Source organism: Oculina patagonica, chromosome 5 (assembly GCF_052425735.1).
Source record: "Oculina patagonica isolate OP01 chromosome 5, crgOcupat, whole genome shotgun sequence".
In the NCBI taxonomy this organism is placed as follows: Eukaryota; Metazoa; Cnidaria; class Anthozoa; order Scleractinia; family Oculinidae; genus Oculina; species Oculina patagonica.
The window spans coordinates 8825815-8847704 of record NC_135762.1 but is presented as its reverse complement, the minus strand read 5'-3'; the positions used below and the strand labels follow the sequence as shown (position 1 = coordinate 8847704).

At 40.1% G+C, this 21890-nt stretch overlaps 3 protein-coding genes across 6 annotated transcripts in view; 2 read left to right on the top strand and 1 right to left on the bottom strand.

Moving 5' to 3' along the window:
• The window catches only part of LOC144655322 (monocarboxylate transporter 13-like), a 109009-nt gene that overhangs the window by 9151 nt on the left and 77968 nt on the right, over window positions 1-21890 (top strand). The window lies entirely within an intron of this gene.
• On the top strand, window positions 607-17748 carry LOC144655303 (monocarboxylate transporter 10-like). 3 transcript variants are annotated; one of them, XM_078515522.1, is made up of 5 exons: window positions 607-766; window positions 8173-8395; window positions 9558-10138; window positions 10987-11359; window positions 12266-12723. In XM_078515522.1, exons 2-5 carry the CDS (start codon window positions 8188-8190, stop codon window positions 12445-12447), a joined length of 1344 nt encoding a protein of 447 aa, XP_078371648.1. In that variant the 5' UTR covers window positions 607-766; window positions 8173-8187; the 3' UTR covers window positions 12448-12723. The 3 variants fall into 3 exon arrangements, with proteins under 3 accessions (XP_078371648.1, XP_078371649.1, XP_078371646.1); XM_078515523.1 differs by lacking the exons at window positions 607-766; window positions 12266-12723 and adding exons at window positions 6378-6534; window positions 17671-17748; XM_078515520.1 differs by lacking the exon at window positions 607-766 and adding an exon at window positions 6378-6534 and having other exon boundaries at window positions 12266-12722.
• Window positions 16463-21808, bottom strand: LOC144655304 (monocarboxylate transporter 13-like). Of its 2 annotated transcripts, none has more exons than XM_078515524.1 (5): window positions 21700-21808; window positions 20652-20868; window positions 19249-19823; window positions 17577-17949; window positions 16463-17023 (listed from the first exon to the last, which is right to left on the bottom strand). In XM_078515524.1, exons 2-5 carry the CDS (start codon window positions 20851-20853, stop codon window positions 16842-16844), a joined length of 1332 nt encoding a protein of 443 aa, XP_078371650.1. In that variant the 5' UTR covers window positions 20854-20868; window positions 21700-21808; the 3' UTR covers window positions 16463-16841. The 2 variants fall into 2 exon arrangements, with proteins under 2 accessions (XP_078371650.1, XP_078371651.1); XM_078515525.1 differs by having other exon boundaries at window positions 20652-20871; window positions 21700-21782.

The following is a 21890-nucleotide window of genomic DNA, read 5'->3' as shown; positions in this document are numbered from 1 at the left end:
TGAGGTGCACATATTTCGCGACATTTAAATTTCGCGATTTTGCGAAAAATTTGTATTTTGAATCACTTTAATTTCGCGTTTTTAAGTAAGACACAATTTACGTTTTCTTGGCAATATATTTGACATGCCTTTGACTTATATAAAACGACTTCACTGGCGAAGGAACAATAACGTCAAAACTGGCGAAGGAACAATAACGTCAAAATTAACTAAAACGCAGGGGGGACTTTATCTCGGCAATACCTACAACAGAGCAGTTCTCACAATGTCTACAAGTGAGTCAATTGACGACAACATCCATTTACATTGATTACTGACATATGCTTTCTTGGCAATATATTTTGACATGCCTTTGAATTATATAAAACGACTTCATCGAAGAAACAATAACGTCAAAATTAACTAAAACGCAGGGGTGACTTTATCTCGGCAATACCTACAACAGAGCAGTTCTCACAATGTCTACAAGTGAGTCAACTGACGACAACATCCATTTACATTGATTACTGACATATGCAAGTCACTTAATATTCGCGTCATGTTATGTTCGTGACACCTATTGTTCGCGTCACTTTAATATATTGTTCACGGAACCGGCAGACGGAATAGAGTGCCTTTTAAACGCGCGGTGAGGTTTTCTAGTTTTTCACCGTGATATTAATGAATGGCGAAGTGAAAGGTTCTTGGTTTGTTAGACTGGTAGCTGCATTAAAATTAGCGAAGAAAATTGACATCACTATTACACAGAAAGATCTTAACGGCAGCGGTAAGCTTTATATTTATTTTGTTTTGTTGTACTGTGTAGATGTGTTTGATGACCCTGAACGGACAAGCATAATCTCTGAGCCTGGCCTTGTCCCACAATAAAAAATAAGCCCTTTTTATCATTTCGACGCTGCTTTTCCCTTACGGAGTTCCCTCGAAAGATTTCACCTGCAAATGCAAATTTCTTTGTTGTATAGTACATTTAAGTTTTAATTCGTTCTCCAAGATGGGAGTTTTACTTTGGTGTAAGGGCCAACATTGGTGTAACCACGAACTGATCATTACCGGAACTCACGTACACCGGAACTCGCGTACACCGGAACTCACGTACACCAGAACTCGCTTACACCGGAACTCGCGTATGACACTTGCATATGGCGTATGTAAACAAAAACAAAGGTGTGGCTGACTAGGATCCTTTAAAATATCGTAATTAGTGCAGGATATCCTTCCCGCTGCGTTTACTCGCAAGGAAATGGTTTTTATGGTTTGGCAAGGCTATTTTTAACTCGTTTTAGTACGTGAGAAACTGCCGTTCCTTGTCACTACTCTGGTATAAATAGGAGCACGTGTTTAGCTCGTAGTCAGTTTAGTTCTCGAGACTTTACTGAGTGGATCAAGAGCAGAAAGAAAGAGCTTGCTTCTAGCAAGGTAGGCTCGATTGGTTTGTTTATTTGCTATTAACAGTACTTAACCTCGCTAATTTCTGCATAATTCTAGTCGCTTTATCTTGTAGCTTTAGTCTTCGTTGTGTTTTTTTAGCTTAATCTTAGAGTTTTGTTTAACCAAGTTAGAAAAACACAAATATTATATTTGGTGATGAAAGCAATCAAGATAAAGTTGAAAGTTGTTCACGTGCCCACCACCACAGACATCCGTGGGGCCACTTGCACACTAAGCATAAGTACTCAAAAAAGGGCAGATTAGACCAGATTACTGGTGTCAAATCCCCCGCCTAGGAGCATAACCAGAGACAGCACTGAGCCTGACTTTCGTTGGCGAAGACTTAAAAAAAGGTGTGAAACAACATGTATATAGTATAACGACACAAAAAACAATCTTACAAGAAATACCTTTATTTCTCTCTCAGCGTTTGCCTCTTGTTCACGGTGGCGAGCAAAAGCACTGAGATTTCTATTTACTAAAACCGCGGCTGTTTTGTTTTTACACGAAACTTTCTTCGTCCCGCACTTGCAGTTGTCACAGGCCAGCTCAAATTTGAGTCACGGCACGGACAAACTCATCCTCGGAGACCCAGGGGCAGTTAGTGGGGGCGACGGGCAGCTTATGCGTCGGGACAACGGGATTTTCGGGCGAAAGTTTACAACATAGAGCGTAACAGCCCCTGGGCACTTTGTCTTACCGAACCAGTTCCAGAAGCGTTTGAACTCCTTCCTCCTGATTGGCCACAAAAATATTTTTGTGGCCAATCAGCGACGAGGACCGGCCAGGAGACTCTGATGTCTTCTTACACGAAGTTGTTTTCCTCGTAGACTCGTCGTGGATGCTCTGCCCATCAATCGGATGCTATTACATGGAGAGTCTCAGAAAAAAATAAGCCTTAGACGACTGCCAGTTCTACACTGTTAGTTGCGCGCTTTTTAATAGTTATTCAAGTAAACAACAATTCTTATTATTTTTCTCGGTCTTTGCCCGACTTCTGGAACTTGCCACGGTCTGGGTACTTCACTGCACGGGCCACGCGTTAGCGAAGATATCGCTGTCGTCACCTATTGTTATTTTGTTGCCAGCTTGACAGTTAAAACAAAGGGTTTTTGTTTAATTTGTTGGATATTTAAATAACAAAAACAAAACTTATAAACAAGAGGTGCTCGCGTATAGCTTTAAAACTTTTGGTTTCCTTGCGCTATGCTACATTTAACATATTCCCAGGCCTCGTTGTTTTGTTTTTGTTTTGCTTTTTTATCTGAGACCCACGTAGTGTCATCCGATGGACGGGCTTAACAACAACGACGAGTCTATGAGGAAAACAACTTCGTGTAAGAAGACGTCAGAGTCGCTCTTCTGGTCAACCTCGCTGATTGGCCACAAAAATATTTTTGTGGCCAATCAGGAGGAAGGAGTTCAAACGCTTCTGGAACTGGTTCGGTAAGACAAAGTGCCCAGGGGCTGTTACGCTCTATGTTGTAAACTTTCGCCCGAAAATCCCGTTGTCCCGATAAGCTGCCCGTCGCCTCCACTAACTGCCCCTGGGTCTCCGAGGATGGGACAAACTTGGCTGGTAAAGACGTGCAAAAAGTACGTTACACCGGAACTCGCGTAACACCGGAACTCACGTATGTCACTCGCGTATGGCGTATGTAAACAAAAACAAAGGTGTAGCTGACTAGGGTCCTTTAAAATATCGTAATTAGCGCAGGAAACAACAACGATCTTTTATTTCGTGCCCAGAAGAGTTTATATTAAGTAAATACATGCAAGAGTAAGGCTACTCGAGCTAAGTGGCTGGGCCAAGCGGAAAAAAATATCCTTGCCGCTGCGTTTATTCGCAAGGAAATGGTTTTTATGGTTTGGCAAGACTATTTTTAACTCGTTTTAGTACGTGAGAAACTGCTGTTCCTTGTCACTACTACTCTGGTATACACTGATTCAGCGTAAGCCGGAAGTTGCATGGAAACGAGGCCTAAGGGCCCTCGGCGGGTCAAAATTCATAAAGATTTTATTAGCGTGTGGGGCATTTCGAGTCGGTAAAAGCATTCCCTTTACAAATTAGCCGCGAATCTTGATCCTAAGTCCAAAAGTATAAGAAGAAGAAATTTAAGGTCTAGCAGGCTAGAGAAGAAATTCTTACAGCTTACCGGTAAGATTTTGTTGTCTCCTTCTTTGGAATCGAATATTTTATATTCGCTCATCAGCATAACCTGAATGTTTGCCGTTCACACTCAATTTTGGATTTTGTTAATCAATAAAACGAACTACCTTATGATTTACTGAATGGAACTTTTGAAGTACAAATTTGGTTTTGAGAGACCCTTAGGTTTTCAATCCGAATAAAAAGTTGCAGGTCCCGGGGGGGGGGGGGGTACTTGACCTAAGTTTAGGTATAGGGGTGCCGCTGGAGGTTTGAAACCCTGACCCTGTTTAGGACAATAAAAACTTAAAATGCCTACCCTGTGTAGGACAACACCCTCTATTCTAAGACCCTATTTAGGACAAAGGACAACATCAACAGTCATTTACGCTTTATTGTGATTGCGTCCCATACGCGATGTTTGAAGCATTGAAATGCAAAAACACCTATCCCACCGAATAAAATAATGCTTTTTATTGAAGCGAAAGCGAAAACAATGTAAATACATGGACGACAGTCTTGCAGCCATACCCTGTCTAGGACAGCTTCAGGCCCTGTTTAGGACAGAGGAGCTTGAAATTATATACCCTGTTCAGGACCGGAGGAGTCAAAAACCATACCCTATCCAGCGGCACGTCCCCGTATAGGCCATATAGGGGAGTGCCCCCCCCCGGGTTGCAGGTATCGACACAGAATCGTAGAGAAGGTCACGCGTAAGCATGTGTCACAAATAGTTTCAGTTATCTAAATTATGTTAGTTTGTTTCGACAGAGAAGCTCGGGTAAACATGTGCTGCAGTTTGTTGTTACATTTTCCAATCATAATAATTAATCAACAATCGAAAAGCGTACAGTCAACCCAGTCAAATACAGGTATGTCAGATTTTTTCACTGAATTTTTTTACGGACGGACCTGATTTCATTTGTGAACTGGATCGAATTTGACCGGCAAGAAAATATTTTCTTGTTTACATGTAAGCCTCCAGGTCGGTATAACTTTACCGGTAATAACAACCGAATCTGCTTTGTATACACTGCTACACTTTGCTACTACTCTAGAATTTGTGTGTTTAAAAAGTATTGATGACTTTAAACACTAAATAAGCTTCCATGTATACACACCGACTCACCCATTGGCGTCGAAAACGACGTTGTGTACTTTATATTATCATTCTTTTGATATGAAAGTCGGCTTTATTTTATTATTAACCTGTATGAATCTGCAACTCAAATACATGTTCAATTCAATTTACACCTGAAACAGTTCATGACAATCACAAATTCTACTGAAAAAATCTGTCAAATTCTGTAACAGAATCAGTAGACTGTCTTTAATGATGTTTGCGTGAATACGCGAGTTTCTCCATAATACTAGAAAGTTTTCATTCAGATCGAAAACCACAGGGCTACCTGGTAAGGAAAGGGTTAAAAGGTATTCTGGACTTTAAGTGGTTTCATTTTATTGATTAACAAAATTCAAAATTGATTGTAAACTACCTGAGAGAACAGATGAAATCCAGCCTATGCTGGCGAGGGAATATTGAAGTTTGGCAGCAAAATCGTACCGCTAAGCTGTTAGAATTTCGCCTGTCGCCTGGTAGACATTAAAATTTCTTATCTTTATACGTTTGCACTGATAGGGATCAAGAATCGTGGCTAATTTGTAAAGGAAATGCTTTATTTCGACTTGAAACGCCCCAAACGCTAGTAAAAACTTTATTGTTTTTAGCCGCCGAGGGCCCTTAGGCCTCGTTTCCATGCAACTTCCGGCTTACGCTGAATCGGTGTATCGCAGAATTGTAGGTTTTGCGATCTGCGATCATTTGGAAACACGCATCTGCGATCGTTTGCGATCGTCTGCGATCGTTGCGATCATATCATATGGAAACACAATTGCGATCGATTGCGATCGAAAACTATCCCATAATTTCGACAATCGTTCCCATCATTCAACACTTCTGCGATCGTCTACTATCTTTTGCGATCATATGGAAACAGGTCGCTCTGCGATCGTTACGATCACACGGTTCAGTAAATTTCTGAGATTTTGCGATCGTCTGCGATCCGATGCGACCTTCTTCAAAAATGCTCTGTAATTTTTTAATGTAATCGAATACGACAAAACGCCGACATGTTTTTAGCACTTTCGGGAGCTGAAACCATCGAACAAATCAAATTAGCGAATTTTAGAATTCGTTGTAAGTTAATTCCGACTTTCGTATTTAGACTTTTACGTAAGTTTTTGAGATTTTGCAATCTTTCAATCCAGCAATCATAACCAACTTGCTCTACAGTAGCAAGCTTTGTAATCTATTTCGATGGCAACAAAATCCAATCAAAAAGCCTTACCTTGCAAAAGCTCAAAAACTAGACTGTCACGTTACAAAATTGTCACAGTTTAGTATTTTAAAATGAAAAGAGAAATATTAAATATTTAATAATCAAAATAAGCTATATCTTCAACTTCTCACTGCCCATCAATGCCTCACCCAGTACCCAGATGCGATAACCACTCAACTTCGTAACACTTAACATAGTTACTAACTATGCACAAAACCGCAAGCTACAGTTTCCCACATACACCCCAAAAAAAGAAACACAAACAAGTTTCCATTCTATTCAATTCAGCTAAGATCAAAAGAGCGGGGGCACTTTTAGTGTCAGCTACCCCTAGTATTATTTATATAGTCTATAGTGCCAAGGTTTATTTGACAAAAGGAAATAATTTATGTATTTCAAAACAAAGTCACGTTTTTGACAGTTCTGTTACATGCGTCACATGCAAAACTTTGTCACGACAACCCTGCATGCGGCGGTCACGGTTAGTCTTGCGCTTCGTCGATATTGCAAATATTACTGTACTGTCTTGTGGTGTTTTACTTTCGGGTTCCAATTTAATATATTTCACATTCTCCGGTCATGTGACTAATAATTTTAAAACAAGGAGGCACGCAACAGGTAAGGAAGAAATGCTTTTACCAAGGATTAATCCTATAACAAGCGCCCTAGGTAGCAGACTGTAGGTAGCCTTAAGAAGATATACATTCATGTTAAGAAAATTATGGAACTTTAATACACCAACGAAATCCTTTTGTTTGCTAAACTTTGTCTTCAGCCAAAAACTGGTGTGATGTTCCTCGATTTCTTCGAAGATGATCACTTTAGACATATGGTTACATAAGCTCGTGGCCTTCATTGCACAATAGAGCTCTTAAAATGGGCATTTTCGCATGTTGTGTCGCTCAATTTTTAGCGCGCATATACCTAACTTTAACGGGTTTAAAATGTATTAACATGTTGGCGTTGTGATTTTCTGTGGTGTATAAATTTTCAAGCTTAATGTTTTCACGCTAAATGTTTTTAACGGTGTACATACAATAAAGAGACCATGGTTCATAATATTGATAACCCCCGCGCCAAGTAGCAGCATATGTGAACTGATCAAGTATCGACGATGTACAGTATATTACTTATAAATGATCGTTAAACCCGGCCGGCGAGCATTAATACATATTTATCTGTTCATGAATTCTTGTTGGGTTTGGCAGTAGTTAGTTCGCTATGAATGAATGCCAAGTTCACTGAAGACTGTACATGTGTGACATGTCTGCATCTCAGTGACGGCTGTCGCAAAAGTACTGTACTATTTATAGCATCGAAAATGATCCCTCATTAGTAGACCACAAATGGCCCTGCATCAAATGCTGGAATGGAGAACGTAAAATCGGTTTTGCTGGATCGTGGTTACTAAATTACCGTCAACTATTGTTTTTTTCTTCAAAAAATTATTTTAAGGCCATTTGAGCGGATAAAAGCAAAATTTTCCACATCAGACAACAAACTGTTATGTATCAGTCAATTCCAAGCGAGATCATCCCCCCCGGGTAAACCCCCGGGCATTTGACTTTTTTAAAAGTGTCTGATCAAATTCCCCACGGTCGGTTTTTTCGTTGAATTGCGATTGTTTCGCGGCCTACGAGTAATTTTAATAGGAAAAGATAGATACGTTGAAGCTAGGTACTTAACAATAACGTAACCAAATACTAACTTCACGAGCTTGAGCTCGCTAGCGTTTTATAGTTTATGACACATTTTGTCAACGGTAAAATGCCCGAACATCCGGGCTTCTGTTCGATCAAATTCCCCACTACCTGGGCCTCAGTAGCGTTTAAATGCCCGGGGGTTGCCCGGGGAAGGGATTATCTTGCATGGAATTGACTGATACATAGTGTAACAGTTTCAATTCTAAACGCATTTCACCAATCATTCTCAAACTCATTAAAAATTCATCAAGTTAAAACAAATAAAATCATAACCATGAAGGAGGTTTGGATTTTTACCATTTTATTTCTCTGTTTACTCCGTAGTTTTTGTTTCGATTGAGAAGATTGAGACAGAGATTCATCGGCTATCCAAACACCTCGAATTTCGTCAAAAATACTCCGCTGCGCGTCGTATTTTCAACTCTCTTCTCGGTTTTTGGATATCCCGATGAAACACTGTCGCTCGTTATCATGATATATTACATGAACAATTTTCATCAATTTTAAACAAGAAACGGAAGTCACAAAAAATTCATATTAATTTGTTCCCCAGGTCACTGGGAAATCCATGAAAGCCATCCAAGTCCAAGAGCATAACTGTGCAAGCGGAAATGACGCAGGACATGAACCTAAATGGCGTCCGGACAGCTGTTGGTCGTGGCTCGTATGTGCTGCATCGGTGATGTCAATTTGTATCGTGTCGGGTATTGGTTACAGCTTTGGAATACTGCTACCCCCTCTGATGGAAAACTTTAAAGCGACTAGGCAAGCGACAGGTAATAAAATCACACCCCAGAAAAAAATGCTTAAGTGTCAAGAGGAAATAGGCTCTTAAAGCAAAAAGAACGCTAGAAATTCAAAGAGCGTGATAAAGTTTGGAACTTAAGACTGCCAATTCTGAGAACATTGATGATTTAGTGATAGAAATTATGGCAAATATAAAGTTGAAAAAATTTAAAGGATTTTTATGCTGGATATTCTTAATTCTTAAAACTCTCAAACCTCCATAAATTAAACAAAATACATTTAGATGTCAATGGTGAAAGACTGGCGAACTATGCAAGATAACTTCCACAGTTTCTGACTCATCGTCCACAGTCTTATGCATGATTTGTAACTGACTGAGATAAATACGGTCAGACGAGGGAGATGGTGAAAAGAAGGCATAAAAGAGGACTGGAACTAGTCAGCTATCTGAGCAACATGACGTCTTGCTTAAGTCTGGCATGGCATGGGCCTGTACAAGGAGGGACAAAGAGAGAGTTAGCACGTGAGCCTACGATGCTATAAAACCCACGGCAGTTGTAGCTTAAACCTCGCTGTAGTTTTAGCATCAAATGCCATATTATTACACTGGGACAACTCAGTCAAATATAGTATTAATATAATAGACCTTTTCATTTTGGTTAAATCTACAGTTAAGGGAGGTTTTTTCCTTTAGCCTGCGTGAAAGACGAACTAAACCATACCGGGGTTTAGTTCGTCTGTAACGCAGGGTAGTTTTTCCTGAGTTAAAGTGTCACCAGGAGCCTTTCCCAGAATTCAATACGTTCATTAGCTAAGGATAAGAAAACTACGGGAACTACCGTATTTTCTCAATTAAACGCCCCCGGCGTTTATTTCAAACTTGGCTCCATGGACCCGGCGTTTATTTGAATGGTGCAGTTTATTGGAGCAAAATGTTTATTAAAGAAGAGTTTTAAATCATTATTTGTGACATAAATGTAATTTGCCATCATACCTAAAGCATATTACACCTCAAATAAATGCCTGGAAGGCTTACTTACCACTCTAGCTCGGAGACCCGGCGTTTATTCGGGGCCCGGCGTTTAATCGAGAAAATACGGTATCTATTTTATAATAATTCGTAAGAGCTGTAATTTGGTGAAGGTGGTACAACCCACCTATTTTTTTGATATCGAAATACTTTTATTTCAGCTTGGATTGGATCGATCAATTTGGCATTTGGTTACCTCTTAAGTCCTTTGGGTTCTTATATCACCGATCGCTTCAGCTACAGATTCACAGCCATTCTGGGCTCCCTATCAGGGATGGTTGGTTTCTTCCTTGCCTCATTGTCTCCTAAACTGTGGATGATGTACGTAACGTATGGCCTCATGTCAGGGTTCGGGTATCGAATGATCTACAACTCCTCTATGTTAGTAGTTGTGGATTATTTTGTCAAATGGCGGTCATTGGTTGTTGGAATAGTGGCATCTGCAACAGCTATTGGCATGTTTGTCATGACTCAAGTCACCCAAGCGCTGTTAAGTGCGTTTGGATGGCAAGGGACGCTGAGAGGATTTGCTGTTTTGTATTCTGTGTGTGGTTTGTGTGCAATTGTGTTTGTACCTCTGGACAAGTTAAATGAGGAAGGCATCGACAGTAATTCAGTTAAGAAAAGAGTGAGACAGAAGGAGACAAGAAACCTGTCCCTGTTTAGAAATCGTCCTTTCCTGGTCATGTTATCTTCATTTTTTGTCGTCAATATTAGTTACTTTGTTCCAGCTGTACATATAGTAAGTACCAAACTTCATTCATTAAATATTGTCGATCGGTTGGGCTGTGTTTTTTTTCCAATGGTGTTCAAATTGCAACCACTATTAATCTGACCTCCACAAAACGTCAAGAAGTGGAAATCTCTTTTAGGCTAAGGATATTAAAGCCTGAACTAATTTTCATACAGGGGTCGGCCAGAATGAGCTTGAGGTTTGATTTTAGATTTCAGGGATGGCACAGCTCTCGCCTCCCAACAATATGACCAAGGTTAGAATCCGAGACGTGGAGTCATTTGTAGTCGAGTTTGTTGTTGGTTCTCATCCTTGCTTCGAGGATTTCTCTTCGGGTTCTCCGATTTTCCTCTCTCAGCCTGCAATAACCAACACTTCCAAATTCCATTTTTATCTCGAAACAGTGGATGAAGAGCTACTTTGTGGGTATGCCGCTGTAAATTCTTATTTATTCATTTTTAGTCATTTACTTTTCTTGCACTCTATAGAACAGTAGTAATGAAAAACACTTGAAAAAAAAAAAAAAAAACATAAACATGCAAGAGGAAATAAAACTTCGATAAACTAATCCTGATGAGAATTAATCTGCTTTTGAGCAAACCGGTCCTCGGAAAAATTCCTGCCTGTAATTTCTTATTCCAACGATCTACATAGCTGACTCTATGTACTGATGCCTCAGTTGAAGAACACAATATAAGGCTAACTGTTAGAGGGTCAAATGGGTGGGGAAAAAGAGAACAATTTAAATGGCTGAAAATGTGCCACATGCAAAAGGTTAAGTTAATTTGCGCTATTACCAGTGAAAGTCACATGTAGTAAGCTGTTTAACTGAACTTTGCACTTTTGCCGTCCCTTAGATCAAACATTGCGAACAAGAGCTTCATATTCCAGGGGACAAGGCTTCCATGCTGTACACGTACTTGGGGATAGCATCGTTCTTTAGTCGCCATTTATTTTGCAAACTGGGAGACCTAAAGTACTTTAACAGGTTCCACCTTTATCAAGGAGCTATGACCATCAACGGTTTGTGCGTGGTATGCCTGCCATTTGCGAGATCATTTGGCTCCGTTGTGGCTGTTATTGTAGTGTTTGGACTTATGGACGGAGCTATGATGGGGCAATTCTCGTTACTGGTTTTGAAGTGTGTTAGCAAAGACAAGCTCAATCAAGCCTGGGGCTACATCATGCTATTCATTGGCCTTTCTATTTGCATCGGACCACCAATGGCTGGTAAGTTCCACTAAATCGCTTTGTTCCTTTCAACTCCCAAGCCCTGTAATTCATATGAGGTTATTTCTAAATTTTTGTTTCGTTTCTGAGGAAACGAAACAGTATTGTATGGATTCGATGTGAAATATTTACACAGTAGGGGCTACTATACAATCAAAAGAACGCTCGCTAAAACAACGTCAATACGTTTTAGCAAAGGCAAACAACCTGGTAAAAACATGTTATTCAAATATCGAAAAGATAATCGTTATGCTTATCGTTCTGCAATCCGGAAACGAAGCACTATTTCTTTTTTGAAATAGTTGCTTGTTGGTAGTACGTCATCCACCGTTCGTTTGTAAATTTATGAAGTTTTCTGCTTCTCTGCTTCGACATTATTGGGAATGTCTCTTTGAAGGGCGATTTAGACAATAGGACATTTGCTTACCACTACTTCCGACGAAACAGGAGCATTTTATGATAAAATCAATGGTGTTTTTGACAGGTTATTCATGTACTGTTACCCCACCTACTCAAAATATAACGTCAACGCGGACATTAATGATTGGGAATTCGAGTTGTAGTAATGACCCATTCAAGTTTAACTGTTGGAAACTTTTACCAGTCACCTTAAAATCAATCAATCAATCAATCAATCAATCAATTAGTCAGTCAGTCAGTCAGAAAAAAAAATCATTCAGTTAGTCAATCAATCAATCAATCAATCAATCAATCAATTAGTCAGTCAGTCAGGCAGTCAATCAATCAATCAATCAATCAAAAGCCAACACATATTCCTTTAAGTTTGATTGGCACACATGTACACTCTTCTCCAACTCAACAGATGGTTGACAACCTAAGAAATGCCAAAAAGGCTTGTCAAAACTGTCAAAATCAATCACAAACTGTGCCCTTCCTTTCAAACAGGTTTGATGACAGACAAGTTTGGTTCATACACTGTCACATTTTACACTGCGGGCGCGATACTGATAGCTGGAGCTTCAATTACAACACTTATGGCTTTTGTAAAACAACAACCTGAAAAAGCTGGCGAGACGGAATATTACGAGGAAGAACTCTTGGTTATCGAAAAAATAACAGTGGTTTGATATAGGGTGATCAAATGGAGTCGAGACGACTAAAATTCTAACGGTTTGCCCCTGGTTGTTTATAAGCTTCCAAAGGATGGATAAACGCTATCCAGTGGATAGCGTTATTTGTTTTCTCAACACTTTTCCACTCATTTATCCAGTTAGCATTATCCAGATACACGGATACAGATACTATTATTTCACAAGGAGCAGAGGAGTTCAGTTAAAACTGATCAACAACATACGTCTTGATGTAATGTATATGAAATGATTCATATATGAACTGTGGATGTATATGAGAGTATAAGAGACCACATCTCTCAAAATACGTCTTACCTCTTTGAAATGCACTCTTGCGTATATTTTCCTAATGTTTAGCTCGTTATGCGACCCAAAATGCACTCATTTGCGGCGTTCCAATGCCTCAAATCTCAATAAAACCCGTGCGATCGTTTCGAGCGAGTACCATTATTTCGAAAAGTAACGACCGCTGACTGTTGTGACCGTGGTCTCTAAAGGCAGCGTGGTCTCTAAAGGTAAGGTAAGGTAAAACTTTATTTATGCAGGGTGGCCCATTCAGCACAGTGGCTGGTCTCCAGAGGGGCCCTGCTAAATTCAATTTCTAAAAATATAAAAATATCTTTGTTTAAAATAGTTATAAAAATAAAGTTAAAAGCTAATGTTTAGTAATTGAAATAGTTATATAAAAAGTGTTTAAAAACTAAAACGAATTACAAGCATGAACCGGTATATAAAAAAGATAAATATCGTAAATTAGGTGCTATGAATAAAGTGGGCTTTGACAAGATTTTTAAAAGAGGAGAGTGATACAGCTTGTTGGATTTTTAAAGGTATTGATTTAAAAAGGGCTTTGCCAGAACATCTAAAAGTACGCTTGCCAATGCTAAGCTTGGGTTTAGGTAGATGGAGGTCAGCCTTCCTTCGAGTGTTGTAGCCATGTACATGTACATTGTAGTTCCTAATGAAATAGTTACTTAACTACTGAGGAACTAAGTTATGCAAACATTTATAAACTAAAACACATTTGTGTATTTTACGGTTTGTTTCTCAAGTCAACCCACCCTAAAACATTAAAAGTATCTCTAGAAGCGTCACGCTTTAGAATGATACGGGCAGCTCGGTTTTGCAATCGCTGTAGACTTTTGCTGGAGCTAACAGACAGTTCACCCCAAGCAGTGTCAGTATAATTTAAGATTGAGTCAATAAGGGTATTGTAGACACACTTTGCTGCTTTAAGAGTGAGGCAAGATCGTATCCGTGCAAGAAGTCCCAGACGCTTATTAATTTTGTTACAAGTAGTGTCTATATGCTCTTTCCAGTGAAGCTCTCTCTATGTCCTTGCCTTAAATCTGCAGGACAAAGTCTGAGGTGGTTTGCAGCAACGTAATAAAGAGAGGATAAGTTTCTTCCCTTTCCATTTTTCCTCTAGGCACTTCGTGCCTGGCTTTCCGAGGACGCTCCGTTCGACTTCGTCCATCGGAGCGCCACGATCACACCAGTCAGTGGTCGTTTTTTTTTTCCCGATATAATGGCGCTCACAACGATCGCACGGGTTTTGTTGAGATTCGTGGCATTGGAACGCCGCAAATGAGTGCATTTTGGGTCGCATAATGAACTGATTTAATACGGGAAAAAAATATGCAATAGATCATTTCAAAGAGGTAAGACATATTTTATTGATTAGTTCTAACCGAACTCCTGATCTAGCTCCCTGTGTTATTTTGGCTATCATGGCTTTACTTAAGCAAAGACACAGTAAAGAGGGTCTGAATGGGGGTACCTCGATAACACTTAACACTTAATTTTTTGGCTCTGTAACGTGAAACAGTTAAATTTTAGGCATTTTAACACTTACATTAAAAAATTCACTGTAACAGTAAATTTAATCCAGAAAGAAACAAAAACGGCTCCAAAAAGGCCAATATTATTTTGCTCAGTATATGAAGAAGTTTTCGGCCATTTTCGATCATTTCGGAAGATTTCCGAAGACTAACGAAAATTCTCGAAGGCTGCCGAAGATTTACGTAGACTCCCCACACCTCAGTAAAATACAGTAGAATCCCTATTTCTTGAACCTCCTTGGGAAACGATAATTGCTTCGTGAAATCGGGAGGTTCAAGAAATCGGGGGTAAAATATCAGGGAAGCGCTATCCAAAAGAAAAAAAAAAAAATGGTTCGAGAAATTGGGAGTTTTGAGAAACCGAGGGTTCGAGAAATCAGGAATTTGCTGTAAAACTGATAGGGGGGGCGGCCCCCCCTCTGAACTGGGACATGGTTTGGTCGTCGAATTAAACGTTTTTAGATCTTCTTTAGGTAAAGGTTAAGTGGGGCGTAGTGAGATTGGTTAACAACTATGTTTGTATCAGGCTATATTTATAAAACAAATTATCTCTCTAAAGAGGGTGTTCTATTTGTGTGGAAAGGGAGAAGTGTGTGTGTGTGTGTGGGGGGGGGGGAGGGGGGGAGGGGGGGGGGGGAGAGGATGAGAGTCGTTGCATGGATGCCAGTGAGTGAAAAGAGAGTAGATATACATCATGCTTAGCAAACAGTAACCCATATCGATATTACGCATACAACTCTCACACACTGGTGCACGAACAAATCTAATACTGACCACATTTAAATGGACGTTTTTGCTTATGTACTGGTGATTGGTAAAAGGAACAAGTTAGAGTTCATTTTAACTGACACGTAAGAGCGCAAGATTGGGTTTGGTAATCGAACATAACCGAACTCACAACAAAACTTGGTCAGTCGAACACATTCGAACGTTCGATTATCAAAGGGCCGACAATCGTACTTAATTGTTAATCGAACGTTCGAACACTGAACGTTCAGGCGCCAAGAGATGCATTCCGAACAAAATCGAATCGGATTAAGTTCGATTGTGTTCGATGTTGTATGGGTTTTTCCGAGCTAAATGTTTTTATTTGACACGTTAATAAATTTTCTATTTTTCTCTCTATCTATTGGTTCGATTGGTTGAATAATCGAACTCACAGCAAACTAGGTATTCGATCTCGTTCGATTACCGAATCCAATCGAACGATTGGTGTTCGATTGAATTTTGGTTTGATTTTGCCCTACTAGATACCCCCGGGCTTATGGCACTCTTGAAAAGACAGCAAAGTCCACGCCGTCAAAACCTTACGTGTGGGTGGGAGCGAGAAGTAGCTGGTTTGGCTGATCACACTTTTAAGCAAGACAGAAAGTCCAGCACGGCATTGACTTTATCTTAAAGGAGCAATGTCACGATATTTTAAGTCATTTTTCTGGTTGCTTTCAAATTGAAGAAAACCTCAAAATAATGGTTTTAGAACGTAGACAAATAGCGATGGAGAAATAAAAAGCCGAAAATAAACAAGGATGGTTTCGACTGACGAAGATTAAGACGGATTACGAATGACAAACTTGAAAAAAAAATTTTCAAGATGCGTTGTCCGTGACTTAGCTCCTTTAAAGTATGATGACATGATACGAATTCATGAACAAAACGTATGTCCATAACAGAGACGCATGTAGTGGCCCAATGGTTAGCGCGTTGGACTCCGGGCCGGATCGTCATCCCAAACTTACCCCACCCCACCTTGGCAGACGTGTCCCTTATTACTATTCTTTTCTGCAACTTATACAAAAACTGCTTCCCCTTTTGTTCAGTTATTCTTGTAAAGATTTCTGATGCTTCTGTTCCAACCCCATGAAAATTTTGTGGTCCGCGGTAGTTTTTCTCAGTTTCGCCCTTCATAAGCTCTGTGAGTCGGGACGGAGTATATCTTTTCCTGTTTGTTTATAAGGCGACATTTTCTCTCGGCAAATATGATAAATCATTGACAACTCAAAAAGAGGAATGAAATTAGGTCAGTAAAACACTTTGAACTTTGCTTTTAAATCCTATTGTTGGTCTGTTTGGTCTTAGATGGAAAATAAAACAGCGAACATGCAAAAACATCTTACTGCCATCGGATGAGCATTCTCTCTGAAATGTCTGACAAACAAAAATAAGTCTTTAATAAGTTAACAGTTCTTTTTATTAAGGTAAACGTACACATTTTCCCACTTGTCAATTGAAGCAGTAGTAGTCAAAAGATGACACACTCAACAGTTTAAATTTTGCCTCAGTTTCCTAATCGGGGTTAATAGACGTGCGGCCTTCTATATAATTTTTAGCAATTGGGGTAGGGTAGAGGGAGCCGGGTCCCCTGGACCCCTATCCTAGATCCATCACTACTGATCACAACAACCACGCGTAACGGGGCAATAGAAAAACTCTCGGCTCTAACACGCTTTTGTGTTTCCGACATAGAAGAACATGTTGACGGTCTTTCTCTTCCTCGGAAGCAGCCGTTCTTCTCGATGCGTAACAAAAGAACCAAAATTACTGCAGTGCTTTCTAAAGCACTGTACGTTGATCTGCAACTAAAATTTGTTCGTCGTGAAATTGTGTTTCGCCAGCGTCTTGGGGTTGCTGTTTTATAAACGCCATAAGGGATGTAATCGAAGCTCCAGCTATCAGTATTGCGCCCGCAGTGTAAAATGTGACAGTGTACGAGCCAAGCTTGTCCGCCATCAAACCTGTTGATAAGAAGGGACAGTTTGTAATTAACGTTTGTGTAATTGCCCAACCCCCACCCCCTCAAAAATATAATTGGCCATTCCTTAGGGAAAGCGGGAAAATGCCCCCGGAAATTTTGGAAAAAAATCTAGTGTCTTCCTTAAAGCGGTCTACAGAAAGTCTAATAACACTTGTGACTTGTAGGCGAACTTGGCGTCCAACCAGTTTGACCTTGCTCTTACAAGCATCCTGTCTTTTTTTAAAAGCCGATCTTTGTTGACGTCATTGTTTACATTTTGCCTCATTAGCACACATTTTTGCGTAGAGAAGGCTTCGTGCTATGTACAAAGTGACTACAGATATTTAGAGAGCTTGAGTTTACTTAATTATCAGCGAAATTTTCAGCTCTTTGTGTGTAATATTCAAGGAAACATAAGCGTTCAAAACCTGCAAAATTTCTGGATCGATGGCAAAAGCGCTAATAAGCCCACAAAATCTTTGTAAAATATCAAGTTTTAACTTGATAAATAACCTGCGCAAAACAGTGATCGCAAACAGTGATGATAAACTTACCAGCCAATGGGGGTCCGATACAAACACTCACGCCAGCAAAAAGCCTGATATAACCCCATGCTTGATTGACTTTATGTTTACCAACACATTCCAGAACCAGCAGAGAAGCTTGCCCCGTGTTTGTTCCTTCCATGAGTCCAAATATCATGAAAATTGCAACAACAGAGGTGAATGATCGTGCTAATGGCAGACATAAGACACACAGTCCACTGACGGTCATTCCTCCTTGATAGAGATGGAATCTGTTGAAGATTCTAAAGTCTCCCAATTTGCAGAATAAGTTGCGGCTGATAAAGGATGTTATGGCCATGTAAGTGTACAGCATAGAAGCTTTGATTTCAGGAATATGAAGTTCCTGTATACAATGTTTGACCTGGAAAAGAAAAACATATTTATGTAAGAGTTAGGGCCTCCTCATATGAGCCCGGTAAACGGGTTATCTCGGTTGGGGCGAATTGTGTCGTCTGTTCATATGGGGAATTTCCAGATTACCGGGATATATTTCAAGAGACGAAAGCAAAATAGCGACACATAAAGTCGCATCAGTTCGCGACTATCGTAGCTTTATCCCTAATAAAGCAAATTAATTCGCATAATTCTAAAGTGGAAATACATACAAGGCAAAATAATTCCATTTTGACCGCCCAGTTGCGAAAGCAAAACTATTTTCTCAAAAAAGGTTCATCGCAGTTACCGGGATGGAGAGTTCACATGGGGAATTTTTCATCCCGGTTGCCGAGATCTCGGTTGTAGAAACCGAGTCTCGGTAACAAGACTGGCCCGTCTTCTCATGCATATAGACACATCGAATTTTTACAAAGGAAATGGGAGTGAGGCGAGATCTCGGTAACTGGGCCAGCCTGGTCAACCAGGCTCATATGAAGAGGGTGTTTAGGACAGAACGCCAATACTTTTTAGCCATCAAGATCTCGTTTACAGACATAAAAAACGTCGTCCTACTGTGTTGTTGGTCTAGACCGTTCAGGCGTGTGAAAAATTCTATCTTTTAGCAGTCAAAGAAGCTTTAGCCACGCCCTAGTGGGTCTCCTCTCCTTTGGTGCCTGTTTACATGATTCCGTAAATAATTTCATTTCGGAACGAGTATTCTCATAACAGAGTCGACCGGCTCAACCTTAGGCGTTTTCACGTGCGTGGCTTTCGCGCGAGGTCAAAAACAAAGATGGCGCAAGTTTCGCGCAAACATGTTATTGTGCTCATTAATGGCCACATCTGTAATTTTAACGAGCAATTTGACCATAGGGCTGCTTCTTTGGGCTAATCAGGAAATGCTATTACGTTTTTTCGCTCTGAGTTCAAACTGTGGCCTCTGCATGCGGTTTCATGAGATGCGGTTTCATCTCGGAACGAAATCCGTTTTGTGTTTACATGATACCAGAATGAAATGTCATTCCAGAAGGAAAATTTAATTCCGAAATAAAAGCCGGAATGAACTCATTACGGAATGGCTTAACATTTGTCTCGATATCATGTAAATTGATACAGAGAAATATGGGGATGGAATGAACTCGTTCCAGAATGAAAGTCATTCCGGAATCATGTGAACAGGCCCTTAGAGTTTGATTCAAATTTTCCAACGAGCATCCCCGTCCCTTTCATATGCCCCCCCCCCCCCCCAGAGGAGTAAATTAAAGAGAAAGAGATTGGTACTTACAATGTGTACTGCTGGCACGAAGTAACTCAAATGAACAATAGTGGACGAAATTAATAGGATGACGAATGACCGATTCCTTAATAGGGATAAAGTGCTTGTTTTTATCTTCCTTGTTTCCTCAGCTTCGATGTCGTTGCTTTCCTCGTCTTCCTTGTCAAGTGGTACATACAACGTTGCACACAAACCGCACACCAGAAACAAAATGGCATATCCTCTAAGAGCTCCTTGCCATCCAAATGTAGTTAGTAGTGATTCCGTGATTCGAGTCATTAGAAACATGCCAATCGCTGGTGCGGATGCTACAATGCCAACAGCCACCGAGCGCCATTTGACAAAATACTGCAGAATCACTAAGGTGCCAACATTGGAAATCATTGCATGCCCAAACCCGGAGAGAAAGCCATATGTTAGGTACATCATCCAAAGTTTAGAAGACCATGAGGCAAGAGTAAAGCCAATTATTCCTGACATTGAGCCCAGAATGGCAGTGAACCTGTAGCTGAAACGATCGGTTAAATAGGAAGCCAAAAGGCTCAAGAGATAACTGCAACCCAAGTACATGGTGCCAATCCAGGCTGCAATAAAAACAATTCATGTGTGTTACTAACAGTGGAAGGAGAGCAATGTTAATAAGGTGTCTCAAAGCGGTTTTCTGCATTTTTCAGCACACAACTTTGACGGATCAATGCTACGACTCTTTTTCAGTTGACGCAGTTATTGTCGTATCAAACAGATGCCCAATCACTGGTGAAAAGTAATGATTATTTTCTTGACATTTTAAGTAACCAAAGCAACGGTAAAACCTATTTAAAAGAACATTAATTAAGGCTTTAAGTGCCGATAACTAAAAAAACAAGTCCGGCGACCCCCATTTTTTTTATTATGGAATTGTGATCAACTGGATAAGATGTTATTTTCAGCTAACTTAAAAAAATGTGTTTATGGGTTCAGAGCCACCTTAAATTTACGAAAATTTGAGTGGCTATGAACTCCATGGGCAGAATTTTTTGCCAATAGTTGCGTCTTGTCTCGCTGATCAAAACTTAATAATAAAAAAATAGAGGATTAGTCATCGATTACGCGTAGTCTGAAATGTCAGTCGTCCTCTCGTCCCGTGCCTCTCCTCTGGGAGGTCGGGACGATAGGACGGCTGACATTTCAGACTACGATTACTCATTGATTAACGGCAAAAATCAAAGACTTCAGTTGATTTCTAATTGACTACCCATCGAGTATTCATTGATGTCACTGATCATCGATGAGATATCCCTGGTTGTAACCAACAGCCACTGGCGCCCAATCCTTTCTTATTCTTTTACAATCTTTTTTTACCCATATAGCGTATGTAAGGTAGAACCCCCACCCCTCCCCCGACTGGTTTTTTTGTATGGTAATTTTGTTACCTGTCTCCTGTCGAGTTGCTTCAAAGTGCTCCATGAAAGGTGGCAGAAGTAAACCAAAGCTGTAACTGATACCCGAGACAACAACAAATGATGTCACTGCCCCAGCACACACCAACCACGACCAACAACTGTCTGGCCGCCATCTTGGTTCGTGCACTTCATCGCATTGGTCTGTACAGATCTTTACTTCTAAGTCTTTCATGGCGTAATTACCTTTCTGCTGGGAAAATATGTCGTTATAATAGCTTTATTTCGATATTTTAAAATTCAGCCTAAAACAAAAGACATCACTTCGAGGCTCTGGGGAATAAACCCCACAAACTCTAAAGTTTATTCCCGGAACCTCGTACTGAGATTTGTCGTTTTAGGCTAAATTTTAATATATCGAAATTGGGCTATTAAAATGAATTTAGTGTTATTGAACAGTTATTGATGAATAGCAATAATCGATGGCTTTACAGATGATACGCGCAGATATATGAAGGTATTTCTTTAATTGCGAGAAGTGAGTGAAGACCCAGTGAAGTGTCAACGAAGGAATACCGAACAAAGTCGAATCGGATTAAAATCGATTGTGTTCGATTGGTTCGAAAATCGAACTCTCAGCAAAATAGATGTTCGATTTTGTTCGATTACCGAACCCAATCGAGCGATTGGTGTTCGATTGGGTTCGATTGATTTTTGGTTCGATTTTGTTCGATTGGATATACCGGGGTCTACTACCACCAAACCGTACCACCAAACCGGAAACGAGAAGCGAACGACTTTTAGAAAGTCTAGGACTTAATATAAACACCGTCTCATTGTTTGCCTGCTGTCTTACCGGTCGAATAATGTACCTGACCAAACTCTACGAGCCAGATTTTGTTTGCTTTGCTGTTCTTTTAATATTAGCTAATATTATCGTGAATGCGCATTTCCTATCGAATGGCATTGAAGAGCGAGCTAACTAAGGGATTTTTGGTAACACATATTTGTGAATAAGCCGGACAAGTCGAGGTATTCTAACATGTTATAATTCAAAACGGCTTGCGACTAAATTACTTACCTTATGTAACTGCAAAGTAGTTAAGATTGGAGAAAGTATAAAAGTTATTTTTCGTCCGTGTTGTTGGGCAACGCTTGTTTCGCAACTCTCCCTCCGGACGTAGCGTGACGAAACCAAACAACGGTTGCGAAAGAGACTACATCTGTTGTCTGACCTCCGGTATGGGTCGGTATGCTAGAGCAATAATGTTG